Here is a 13695-nt window from a genome sequence, read left to right as displayed (position 1 = left end):
TATTTTTTAAATGTTCACTCAGTGTTATAGTAAAAATTAGAAATGACTGTCCAATAATAGGCAGTTGATTAAATAAATAATGTTACATTCATATAATGAAATATGATAGTCATTAAAATTATGTTTGAAGACTCAATGATATAAGAAATATTTAGGATGTAAATGTTAAATTAAAAAAGCAAGATGGCAAACTATATACAAAGTATTACATTAGTTTTGAAAAAAAATGACACACTGAAAAAACGAAACAGGAAAAGGTACACTAATATCTCACAGCTTTTGGTTGTTGGTGGTAGTTGGTTTTCTTCTTGAGGGCCTTTAGGTAGTCTGGTATTTTTGAGAAGTTCCGTAACCTGTATGAACTACTTTTTATAATCAGAAAAAAAAAGTATGTAGAAATGATCCAGAGAAAATGAGAGAAGTTAGCCAGAATGAGGAAGCCATCTTCAGTCTGACTGCATCAGCGAATAGGAAAGGAAACGCTGTTCACCGCTAATGGTTTGAAGACGTGTATTGAATGATGGTGGTGGTTCCGGTGTGGGGGATGGGCAAACCCTGGGATGGGATGGTTTTCTTCATGATGGATGGTACTTTAAAGCTGGGAGGTATCTTGGGCTTGGTGGAGGTCAACCAGGTATCAGGCAGATTTCATATTTTCACAGTCAGAAAAGATCAGACAGAGCTACTTTAAGTCTAAGGGGGAAACGTAAAATCTGAAAGTAGAAACTCTCCACTGCCCCCTCACTTTTTCAGACAAAAACGATCCCAAGGCAGAAGGTCTTCTTCATTCTCAGGGTTTCTTTGATTTGTGATCTGGCTTTGTGTGGGTAATCCATTTTCACTCTTGGGTTTCTTTTCTCTTCTTTTTAAGTTATTTTCATTATTACTTTTTGCGCTTTTGCGAAGAGCTAATTCTGCAGAATTGGGGCAAGGAGGGCCGAGGGAGGGTAACGAACGTTTATACCGTTAGGAAGTTCAGGTAATCTCAAAGTAACTTTAAGAGTATCTTTTGGGTAGAATGTTTTCTAGACGTGGCCTTTACTTCCCAGGGACAGATGGTGATGTCTTATTGAGATGCTGTTAGAACTTGTACTTGAAGCTCAAGGCTTTCTTTCATGACTTGGCTGGGGATCCTCACCCAGGACTGTGACTTTTCCTCCTCCATCGCCCTTCCACTAAGACACAGACTCTCAGCCTCTGCACTGCCTACCTTTACATCACTTGTTATTTGCTGCACCAACATTTCTTCAAGTCACTGTAGTATAAAGTATACTTTTTATTTTTTAGTGATACTTTTCTGCATTTTCTCTATAACTAAAGATGAGAATGATACTACAGCTTGGACAAAATGCTATAGAAAACAAAAGATCCCACCCTTTAAAACTTTCATCATGAAACAGTTGAAACATACATAAAAGTAGTGAGAAGAGACTAATATACCTGCCACATACCATCATTCACCTTCAACGTTCTCAATATTTCCCCAATTTTATTTCATCCGTCATCCTTACTTCTTGTTTTTTTCTTTTCTGGAATAATCTGAAATAAATCCCAGGCATCATATTCATTTCACCTGTCAAATAAGAAGGACTTTAAAAGTGTATATGACCACAATATGATGATTGCCTAACAAAATTAGCAATAGTTCCTTAATGTTATCAAACATCCAGGTTGTATTCAATCTTTGAGTATCTAAAATACACACACACACACACACACACACACACACACACACACATATATATGACTTTAAAAACTCTCTCATGAGCAAGAAAAAGAGAGATGGACTTAGAACATTTGTTAGAGGAGGCATCGTTACTCAGCTCAGCTTGTCTTCTTTCCAAGTTAGAGCTTTAAAAAGGAAACAGAAGCCAGAGACAGTGCTTTCAGGAATTTTAAACAAATTCAGCTGTTCAGATGTAGAACATTTTTGTCTGTGGACACTGATGGGGGCTCATAGAAATTCTCTATTGCCTCAAGGGGCCTCAGGTCAACCTTTTCTTTCCCTTCCAACCACACTTAAGAAACAACACAAAGTACTTCATAACTGCACACATAACACATGCTTCTAGAAATACTTTAATGTGCACAGAAACAAGGAGAAGAAAATGAGAATCAGCTACCATCCTAGGACCATAGCGAATTCACCTTGACATGTTGGTATATATTGATCGAGACTTCATATCTCTGGAATCATACCGTGCATATTTTGAAACCTGCTTTTTTCTTGTTCAGCTCAGGGACCCTTTTCCTGTGTCAGTTCATGTCCTCGTGCCTTGACATTTTAAAGGGTATCAATTATAGGGATAAACTAATTAGTTTAACCACTTGTTCTTGAATGATTTTTTTTTTGTCATCATAAACAGTGTAGGCAAGAACATGTGTGTAACTAAATATTTCATGTCAAAGTTCATGGGAGAAGAAGTCTCTTTGCTGCCATCCGTCTTCCTTTCCCACTCATTCTCATCCCTTGCAATGTGACCACAGCCCCCTTGGCTCTCCTGAAATCTCTCTGGCTTGGCAGCAGATACTCCAGTCTGAAATACCACACTCTCCTCTCCTCTCACATCTCCTCCAGTGTTTCCGGCAACAAATTTTGGAGCCAAACCCAAGCTTGCCTAACCCCATGGTCTGTGTTCTCCTTCCTACGCTGAGTTGCCTCTTTTTTACATAGCAAAGGTTGTCAAACTTTTTATGTAAACGGCCACGTAGTAAATATTTTAGACTCTGTGGGCCATTAAGTCTCTCTTGCAACTTTGAGTTGTAGCAAGAAAGCAGCCATAAATGAAAGAGCTGTGTTCCAATAAGATGTTACTTATGGACACTTAAATTTGAATTTTATATAATATTCACATGTCATGAAATATTATTCTTTTGATTTTTTTAACCATTACAAATCTAAAAACCATTTTTAATTCATGGGCCATGCAAAAAACAGGTGGTGGGTTTTGACTGCAGGTGAGCCATAGTTTGCCAGCCTTGCTTCATAGGATCCTTATATCCTAGAATGGTTAGATATGCACATATTTGCCTCTTTGCTTTTTCTTTCCTTGAACAATTCAGCTTGGACCCCAAACATGTATGCCCAAACATGTATGCCCAAACACGTTGAGAGAGGTTGCGGTAACTACATTTCCCCATCACCTTAGTTTTGAGATGAGATTCTAGTGTCTTTTAATGGTGCTCTGGGCACTTGCCTGGCTGGCTAGCCTTGTTTTTGACTCTGAACTTAGACCAAATTGAGAACTCTATTGGTGTGGTGACAATCCAATTACTGTGCTCGTAGGATTGGAAGGAATATGTCAGGGCAGGGGACTGGAACAGGAGGGGAAGGTGCCAGGGTCCCTACTTGGCCTGGAGTCTGAGGGGCAGGGCTCAAAGAGGCCTCAGGGGTTGATGACATTCTGGTTTCATTCAACTATAATGGGATTAAATCAGCTTTAAGCTTAGGAATGCAAATACTGCTTAGAACCTTGACTCTGGAGAACATGTGGTGAGAGTTGCAAACCAGCATCTTAAAGGCAAACTTTCAGAATAAAATCCATTTGGAATACAGATGATCTGTGTATAAAAATAAACTGAATTTAAAAGTGATTTCCTTTTGTGATTTGCAGGGGGAATTTAATCATTATTTGTAGCAATTAGAAACTAGCTAAGGGGAATTACTGAAGTAGGGTGGGGTATTACTGAAGTAGGATTGAGAATTAGTGAAGTGAACCCTTGCAAGATGAAACTTAAGATAAAATACTCTTTGAAAAGATGTTCCCTAAGAAGGTGGTAGCCTTAATTTTTAAAAATACTTTTTTGCTGAAGTTTACGTACAGAAAAGTGAACACGTTGTAGGTCTGCAAACTGATTAATTTTCACCAACTGAACACACTTGTGGAACTAACTTCTGAATTAAGACACAGGACACTTCTTGTAAATATTAAGAACTCCTTATTTGCAGAGGAGAATGGGAGTAGGGACCCAGCTAGAAGGGATGGCTAGAAACAGTGTCTCGAAACTGGGTTTGCTTAGGAAGCACAGTTTTATGTGAGATGCGTTGGATAGAACAATGAGAATGATGAGGTGTGGGTGCCACGTGGAGCTGTGCAGCTGTGGGGTCAGACTCTATTTGGGTCTAACTTTGCCTCCAGCAGTGTCTCCCTGTGTGACCCGAAGGCAAGATTCTTCACTGGCCGACATCTCTGCAGTTGTGAGATGGTCCTCTCCATGAAGACAGCAGCCGTCCTGCTCACTGTTAGGCTCTCAGGACCTGATACAGTGCCTGCCATGCAGGAAGCTCAAAACAAATTTTTTTAAATAAATAAAATAATCAATAAATAATACATACAGTCCGTAGAAGATGCTCAATAATGTAAATAAAAGTCACAAAATGACCCATCGATCAAGTAGTGCCACATTTGTGACTATATCCCCCAGGAAAATTGTTTCACGTAAACTTCTATACATGTGTATATGCACATATATTTTATGTATAAAGTAGCACTTGTTAATTATGGTGAATTACTGGAACTAACTCAATGGCTGCTCAAAGGACTCAAAACAGTGGGGAATGGCTGGGCAATTATGAATTGTTGAAACAATGGCAAGCTATTGAGCTAAAACCTGGCAAGCATGTAGACTATGTTGAAAATAAAAATTTTTCTAAATTGAAAAAAAAGTTTAAAAGATATACACAAGTGTATATTTATTAGAGAATGAAAAGTGAATAATATTTGGAGTAATAAAGTTGAGAGATGGCTATGCTTTTCCTCTATCAAGTGGCTTAAGATTGTTTTGAATTGATTCTCTTTCCCTGCAAGAGAAAGAAACGAAACGAAGCACCCAACCCCCCCAGCACCCCCCCAAGCCAGACGTGGAATCACTCATCAGAGCAGGGCCTGCTCTTGCTGTGGTGTCCTTGCTAGGCTGTGGAAGGGTTGCTGAGAGAAGGTGCGGGCAGGAGATGAATTGCTGAGAAATGTGATTTCCTAATCACCTAAGTGTGTTAGATTCGCAGCAGAAACAATTTTCTTAATGAATAAATTGGCTGCTGCCAGCACAGGTCCTTTGCCCAAAACTCTTTCCAGAAGGATGACATTTAGATGTATTCTCCGTAATTGATAGGCTGTCCCTGGCTGATGACTGCCATGGGTTCATATTTTTGAAAAAAAAAAAAAAAATGAGGGTTTTATCAGCATTTTGAAGTAAGCCACCTCAGTCAAAGCCCAGATAACCTAAAATGTGTAATAATAATAATTAGAGTCATAATTTCATCTTAGTTTTATATTGTGCTCTGTCATTCTGGAGGGGCTTTCTCATAAGATAATCAAGAGAGTGTTCCCAAAAGTACAGCGTTTTGTCGGAGTACAGGCACACATTACTGCTGGGTGGTTGTCATTTCCATCTGGTGCTTACAAGCTCCCTGTGAGGAAGGTAGGGCAGTTCTCATTTCAGTTTCTCAAACAGGGGAGGAGCCCAGGAGGACCAGCCATTTCAGCAGAGTGGAGATGGCTATGGTAGAGGGCAGGGCTATCACAGCGACACAGAGGGGGCACCTGGTCCAGCAGTGAGTCAGGCCATCAAAGATGTTCAAGAGGAGGTTGGAGACGGTCGAAGTGGGTGACAGCAGGTCTTTCCAGGTAAATAGAGTAGCACAGAGTGTGTCTGAAGAGAGAGAGAGAATAAAGAGTGGGGGATCTGTTGGGATGAGATGGGATGAGAATTGAGGCTAAAATGAAATGGGGACTTCCTATGGGACAGCCCTCAGCTCTCCGGAAGGTGGAATGGACTAGGACACCTCATCTCTAAGCCCTCCCTCTTGCCTGCCTCTGTGCCTTTGCTGTGGATGACACCATTGCCTTTACAAGATGAAGTCTCCCTTCCCTCCCTCTCTCTCTGTGTGTGCACCCTGGGGGCCTGGGGAAGGCATCCTTTCTGTAAAAACGGTGGAAAGGGGAGAGAGAGAAGAGAAATCAAGTTATTGAGACCTGAGAGGTTCTGGGATTGAAGGTTCATTAATTCCAGTCTGATTTAAGTCCTAAAGGGTCACTCAGTGCATCGCTCACGATGCTATCTGAACTCACTCTTATAACGCCTCCGTATAGCAAAATACCACTGAAAACCCTCTTCTGTTTTTCCCCTAGAGGCTCTTTTAGGGAGAATCTCTCTCTTTAGGTGAAATTCCACTGAAATCAAGCCCATAAGCCTTCCACACACATTATGTGACCTATCATGGCCCCGCTGTGGGCACATGAGACACACCGTCTGAAGGTGATCTGTCCTGTCTATATAGGGTATTGCTCTAATCCAGACTGGAGCTCCTCCCCTGGCCCCCTTCTCCTAGCTCCATATTTAGCCATCTGCTGAAGACTGTGCATGTCATCAAGTTTCATCATCCGTCTTTGCTGCTATGGAGTAGTGCAGAGGTTTACGTTCTTGTATACATGGTGGCAGGCAATAAAGCTTTCTTCTTTGGCCTCAGTTTCAATAGAAACTAACTGAGAGAGTTAATCTTGACCAATCACTTTATGCTTTGGGAAACTGAGGCCTTGAGAACTGACACGATGTGCCTCTTAGGGCCACAGCTGGCTGGGAATGAAGGTCACTTGATTGAGTGGAGCCCTTTTCTCCAGTCTGAATCTTTGTAGCTCTCTGAGCAGCAAAATGCAGACACAAATTTCTTTGTCCATATCATATTCTTATTTTTATGCTACAAGAATATATTTTTTGCAGCCTATACGTATTGTAGTCATGGCTGGGTATAAGACACACAGAGCGCCCTTTGCCATAGAAACCTCTTTAATGCTACTTCAGATTCCTCACTTACAATTAATAATTGTTTATCATTATATTTAGTAATTACTATTTAACAGTGATATTAGTAATGAGGACTATTGTGTATTTTCTACCTGCTGACTATGTACTTACAGTATGTTTACTTTATGTACTATGCTAAGGATTTTATACATCTGAGCACACTTAATACTCTCAATAACTCTGTGTTATAGATATTATCACATCACATTTTACAGAGTGGGAGACTGAGACTTAGGGAGGTTAAGAAACTTCTAAGGTAGTCAGTTTGTCAGCCCAGATGCAATTCCAGATCTACCTGACTTTATAGTCTGTGTTCTTAACAGTTTTGCCCCAGTGACTTCCTTTTGTCAATATTTACTCAGGAAACTTGGCTTTACTCAATATCTTAGAAGAAATTTTTTTCATAACCGAAAGCCTGACTACATGCATGTTTTTCCTGCTACATTAGGGTCAAAATCAAACTTAAAACATGTCTTAATGGGTCTTAGGGCTGGACTAAGTAACAAAGGGTCACAAAAGCTTCATTTAAGTCATCTGTATGTAAAAGGAGCTGAAGTCTGAGACCCAAATGAGCTCCCAAGGGGACCTTGTTCAAAGGTCTGGTGACAAAGAGGTGTCCAGGACCACTGTGTATGAGAGAGACTGGATGTGAGTCTTCAGAGAGACTCCAGGCAAATGTTTGACACCCCAACCCCTATGCTTGGACATTCAATATTTGGTATTTTAAATAAATAGTAAAATATGGTGCCTGCTCATAGACCCCATGTCCCAGGTTCTGTGCTGTTAGACTCTCCACATACTGAATTGCTACAGTAATTTCATCAAGAAGATGCATTTCTTATTTTTCCATTTTTATGAGGAAACCAAGGCTCAGAGAGGTTAAGTAACTTGACCAAGGCCACTCAGCTTATATGTGGTAAAAAAATGGATACATGAAAATCCTGTGAATTATTTATTTAACTCATTTGCAAAGGCTATTATGTCTAATTAAACAGACTGTGGGTTGACAAGGATAAAACTGTCTTGGAGGGGAATGTCCAGATTTAGAGGAGTGTTTTTTAAAAATTATGTTTTGAAGCAGACATATAGGTCTGTTTTACATTACTTTACATGTGACATGGCAGGAAGATTGCCAGTGGGGGAGGTTAAAAGCCCAGATTGTATTAATAACCTTTACTTTGAAATTTGGTCTGAAAGACATTTCCTTTGTCTGAAGCTGGGCTGGCCTTGTGATGACATCCCTTGGCAGACGGGGACACCAACTCCACGACTGATCTCATCAGTCTGGAGCTCTTCCACCTGCAGTGAATGAGAATTTACTTAACTCTTTCATGAAATTCAGATTTTGTCATGTTTATGTGGTTCTGTTTAAGTGACAAGCACTGAATATGGTTGCTTTTAAGCAAGTTATTTTGTTTAACCAGGAGCTTAGCAGAGTTCCTGATACATAGGTAGCTGTCCAGAAAAGAAATAATTTTATCCCCACAACATCTCTGAGAAGTAGTTCCTAAATTTGTAACAATCTTGCAGATTCGTAAACTGAGGCTTGGAGATCAAGCAATGTGCTCAAAGCCGTGTTGTTGTATAGGTGATGGAGTCTGATTTCAGATGCAGAAAATGCCAAGGACATTGCTCTTTCTGTTACACCTGTAGTCAGTTTTTTGAAAAAACCTCAAGGGAAAAACCACAGCAAATTTTTAGAGTTCTGGTGATTTCTTCTCTCTGACCTCAGCACATAAACCAAGGACTGGCTGATTAATCGATAAATGAGGGGAAGTGTTTATAGTATGTGTGGCTTGTCACACTGCTCTTTCTTGCCGTTCCCAAAGTGGCTGGGATCCACTAGAAACTGAAGCAGCCAAGACCGCTGTCAGCCACGGTCCCCACTTCTTGGTGCAGAAGCTGACAGAGAGCTGTCTGAACACGTCTCATTCACACAGCAGGTTGCTGTTGAGGTCTTTTTCATGTTGCCACCAGAGCAGTCGCTGGTGTTTTTACCGCTAGGCTGACTTTAGAGATCAAATCAGCTTCTGCTTCTTGACTGGGTGGGGTTGTGGGTGTAAGTGCTGGGGTATAACAGGTCCAAGCTTTCACTGCCGGGATAAGGGTGAGTTAGACAAGTGGGGTCGGACGGCTCCACTGAGGAGGCCCCCCTGTTTAATCAGTTTCCCAATGATGAAGCTGCCCATCATCAAGAAAGGGAAAAAAGACTCAATTTCTCCCCTTCTCTTTCTGTTCCAGTTGAAGACTAGCCTTTGGAGGTTTCCAGAGTAGATCGTGCATCTCCTTTGGATGGACCGGGCAAAGTGACATTCTGCAAACTGCTGTCAGAGGTCCTGAGAACACAAGCCCATCTGGCTTTCATTCCCTGTGTTGAATGGCATTTGCCCCAGCAGCCCACTGAGGGCTCTTTCCCTCGGGATTCTGAACTGTAACTAGGAACCCAGGCTGAGAAGATGCTGAGTTCCATCAAGTGTGTGTTGGTGGGAGACTCTGCGGTGGGGAAAACCTCTCTGTTGGTGCGCTTCACCTCAGAGACCTTCCCGGAGGCCTACAGGCCCACGGTGTATGAGAATACAGGCGTGGACGTCTTCATGGATGGCATCCAGATCAGCCTGGGGCTCTGGGACACAGCCGGCAATGATGCCTTCAGGAGTATCCGGCCCTTGTCCTACCAGCAGGCGGACGTGGTGCTGATGTGCTACTCCGTGGCCAACCATAACTCCTTCCTGAACCTGAAAAACAAGTGGATCGGTGAAGTCAGGAGCAACCTGCCCTGCACCCCTGTGCTGGTGGTGGCCACCCAGACTGACCAGCGGGAGGTGGGGCCCCACAGGGCCTCCTGCGTCAATGCCATAGAAGGAAAGAGACTGGCCCAGGATGTGAGAGCTAAGGGCTACCTGGAGTGCTCAGCCCTCAGCAATCGGGGGGTACAGCAGGTATTTGAGTGTGCCGTCCGAACTGCTGTCAACCAAGCCAGGAGACGCAACAGAAGGAGGTTCTTCTCCATTAATGAATGCAAGATCCTCTAAACCCCAAAGACTTTACTCAACACTCGTTTCCTCTGCCCAAAGACTAACTGAGACAGGGAGAGCCCACAAGCCAGCAAGGATTGATACTCTTTCTGGATACAGCAGCGTTTCCTTCCTGAAAAGTGTTTCCTTTTGGATACAATTGATGAGACTTGGCTACTGGATGTTTTTACAAAATAAACTCTACAAATGGACTCTTTGCCCTTGCCAACTAGAAGATGCCTTGAGCAACTGTAATGAATACTCCATCTTCAACTAAAAAAACCAAAGCGGTCTCCACAATTTTGGACAATGAAGTGAGTTTTCCAAAGCATTCTGTATTTAAAGACATTTTATTTAAATAATAACTAAATGAATAGCTCTTGGATATAATTAGTTTTTACACTTGGAAAGTCTTCCTACCTACTCACAAACACCAGCTGATGTGTGAGTGAAATGAGCTTACTGGGCTGTGCCATGCCTGCAGTGGTACTGTTTTCACCTGAAGTAGTCATTTTGTTGAGACCACTTGCCTGCTAGATTTTACTAGGTAATCAAATTTTAAAACAACCATCAACTGATTCTTGCAATTAATTTCCCACCCACTGTTTATTCAGAGTTGTATATAAAATACATTTCAATGCCGTAAGATACTTTGATACTGTCTAATGACTTTAAACAGCTGTCATATGTCTCTGTGATTATTTTTTTTAAAAGCATTTATTTATGGTATAGCCTTTCACCTAATGAACTCCAATTATGCACTAAATAGTCCTCTCTCATTCACCAAAACAGACTGAAGGAAACGTCTTCCAGGTAGAGAGCAGACTGCTCTAAGCGATGGCAGCAGAGCTTGGAGCAGACGCAAGGAAGTCTGACTTTCACTTTGGGGACCGTTGCACTTCGCCAGCGTCTTCTGACCCTGGGACTCCTAGCTTGTTGTAGGTCTTGTGAAAGACCAGACTCGGTTCTCTGTGACGGCAATTCAGCAAATTTGTTGTCTGAACTCTAACCTGAGCTGGCATGGCAACATAATTTATTAATTTTAGGATCTAATCAGAATCATTGGGAAGATATCTAGGTGTATATGTATCTGTGTTGGAAAAAAGGTGGAATTTGTAACTTTTACTAATTTCATGAATATGAAACACCTGAGCAGAAAAAATCACAAATTTCAAGCACAGGGAACAGGAAAACGGTATAGCAATTGCTTAGATAATAAAAAGTTATCAGGAGAAATACTGAGTAAATAGGAACACTGCCTACCCCCATTCTATCTAATAGCTTAAAAGCAATGGCATTGATCATGTTAAAGTTGAGAACAGAGGACTATGTCGCTTCAGAAATTGCAAAAGCTGGAACCCAGGTGTTTCGTTTACTCACCCAATCAAATAAAACCTAGAACCACTCTGAATCACGTTTATTAAAGCTCATGGTGGTTAGGGTGTAACACGCCATCACACACCAACGGTGAGCAGTTGGCGTAATGACCATGATTAGACTTTTGTTATGTGGTCGATTCTTTATAGCGCTAATCAATGTCAAAATCAAACGTGTGCTTGTCTCCACATTGCCTTCTCTTTCTCCTCTTTGCTCATCCACATCCAATAAAGGGGCTGGGACCTGGGTCTTCGTCTCTGGGGCCCGGGTTCCTTCAGTTCCCTGGGGCTGACATAGCTACCTTCACCCTGACATCTCCAGCTCTCCAGGCCCACAGCTCATCCTCTCCTCAGTATCACCTGTGTGCCTTAATTTGCGAACTACCATATCCAGCTCTCCACGCTGGGCAGCCAGAGGGTTGGAGGGCTTCAAAGCTGGCCAGGCAGGTGAGGCGATGGGAGTTCATCTCCTCAGTATCCCTGTTGACCTTCCTCCTCTTCTCCATCAATCGCCAACGGTCTTAAAGAACACGTGCAGGTTTTCCTTCAGGGTCAGTCTTTAGGGTGGAGGGTATTTAACACAATAGCAGGAATCAATTTCTAATCATTACAACTAGCTTTCCCCAAGCTTTTCTTTCTTTCTTGTTGAATAGAGATTGGTTGACGTGGGTTGGGGGATAGGGGGCCAGGATCTGAAAATGGGAAGGCCTAGTTACCTGATTCTAAGAGAGGGGAGAGGAGGTGATTCCATGGCAGAAGTGGTATTACCAGGGAAGGCCAGAGAGGGCGAGGCCAGGTGACTTTGCCTTCACCTGGGCAGACACACAGGTGAGCCGTCTGCTTGTTGGCTGGAGCCAAGCTTAAAGGCCCCCTCTGAGAACCCTCACACCTAAGAATAGGAATCCACGTGTAAACCCTCCCCAGTGATAGGAACTGGCATAAATTGAAGCCAGTCAGCATCTCTCTCCCTTATTAGACTACAGTTCTTGAAGGCAGAGCCACCTCCTGTTCATTTCAGTGTCCCCAGGGCCCAGCTCAGGGAAAGAAAGGCAGCTAAACAAAGTCGTGTTGAATTGAATTGGAGAGAAAGTCAAGAATTGGACGGATGTGCTGCAAAGCGGTTACAGGAAGGAAGCAGACCCTCACCAGCTGTGCAGGGGTAAGAAGTGAAAATAGGCCATTTTCTTGGAATCCATGCAGTTTATGCTCTACATGACTGTGTATTTCTTTCTCCTGCTTAGATGCAGGCATATGCTTCTTACACTTCAAAACTTGCAGTACCTTTTTTTGTGGACTATTGTATGTTGATTCTTAACCATCCCGCGTAGCAACATTAAATATGCTCTTGTTTACATTAAGGAGTTGGCTGAGTGGTTGAGTAATTCATCCTATTCTGTTCTACTTTATACTGACTATCTAAATACGGTGGCACAAGCTAGTGTGATGAAATTAGGCTGACAAGAAAGCAGAAAGCATCGCAATGGTTATAGTTTATTGAGGGCTTGGATGTGCCAGGCCCTGTGCTAAGCACTTGAGTGTGTGTGTGATCTCACCACGTGAAGTGTAGGTAGCCACACTGTGAGTACCATATTGCACAGGAAACTGAACGTTGACCGGCAAGTCCAAGGCCAGACAGCAGGTGAGTGGCTGCACCAGGAGTCTTGAGCGGGTCTGTTGGACTCCAAAGCTCTGCTCAAAACCACTGTGCCCCACTTCCTCCCAGAGCAGCCCAACCATGTGGTTTTGCCACATCCGATCTCATGTAACCTTGTAGGTCCCAACCCTACCAGTCAAGTGGCCTGTATTTTAAAAATTGCTTTTAATAAAATATTTCAATTCTTTGTCCATCCCCCCTTTTATTTTTCTTCCCTGCAATGAGAAAGGGACCTAAGTTACAGAGCACCGTCATTTGCAAAGGTGTTTGCTCTAACCCTTGGCTTTTCAGTATAATTTTGTAGGTTGATTACATATGAATTGGCAGAGATGCAATACATCATGCTGTGATGCTTCGAAAAGCTTGGAAAATACTCTCTTTTTCTTATCTCACTACTTTTCCATCCCTCAGGTCTCAGGTATTTCCTTTGAATGAGGGAGTGACTGGGAGAGGAGAGCCTGGTTCTTTCTGTTTAAAGATCTGGTACTAGGGAAGGGCACTTCACCCATCATGGGATGGGATGGAAGGAGTCCCGCTTGCCACGCCTGTTGGGTTGTGATACCACAGAGGGGACTGGGCATCTGTGAGTGTTCATCCCCGAAGCCGAGAAGGCTCTCCTATGAATTGAGTCAGATCAGAACAACTCAAGGGTAGGTAGGGCCCTATTTCTCCTCAGTCTGTATCTCTTCTGATAAAGGAAAGATGCATACACACTCTCCAAGATCTTCAGCAGTTTTTCAACAGAAAAGATAAAATAAACCACAGAAATCACTTGTGATGTAAAGTTCCTAAAGAGCACTCGAGTCACCCTAAAGTCCACATTAATTTTTGTGGTCGATTCTAAAAT

At 42.4% G+C, this 13695-nt stretch overlaps 1 protein-coding gene across 5 annotated transcripts in view; it reads left to right on the top strand.

Annotated features, from left to right (window-relative positions):
- The window catches only part of LOC105074942 (rho-related GTP-binding protein RhoH), a 37933-nt gene extending 24894 nt beyond the window's left edge, over positions 1–13039 (top strand). For all 5 annotated transcript variants that reach the window (XM_074348962.1, XM_074348946.1, XM_074348951.1 and 2 more), the window contains one exon: positions 9046–13039. In XM_074348962.1, the coding sequence (XP_074205063.1) occupies positions 9261–9836 (576 nt within the window). In that variant the 5' untranslated portion in view covers positions 9046–9260 and the 3' untranslated portion in view covers positions 9837–13039. The remainder of the gene's footprint in view (positions 1–9045) is intronic.
- The last annotated feature ends 656 nt before the right edge of the window (positions 13040–13695 follow it).

Source organism: Camelus bactrianus, chromosome 2, assembly GCF_048773025.1.
Source record: "Camelus bactrianus isolate YW-2024 breed Bactrian camel chromosome 2, ASM4877302v1, whole genome shotgun sequence".
Lineage (NCBI taxonomy): Eukaryota > Metazoa > Chordata > Mammalia > Artiodactyla > Camelidae > Camelus > Camelus bactrianus.
Note: the sequence above shows the minus strand (reverse complement) of the source record. Positions and strands in the feature narration are given on the sequence as shown.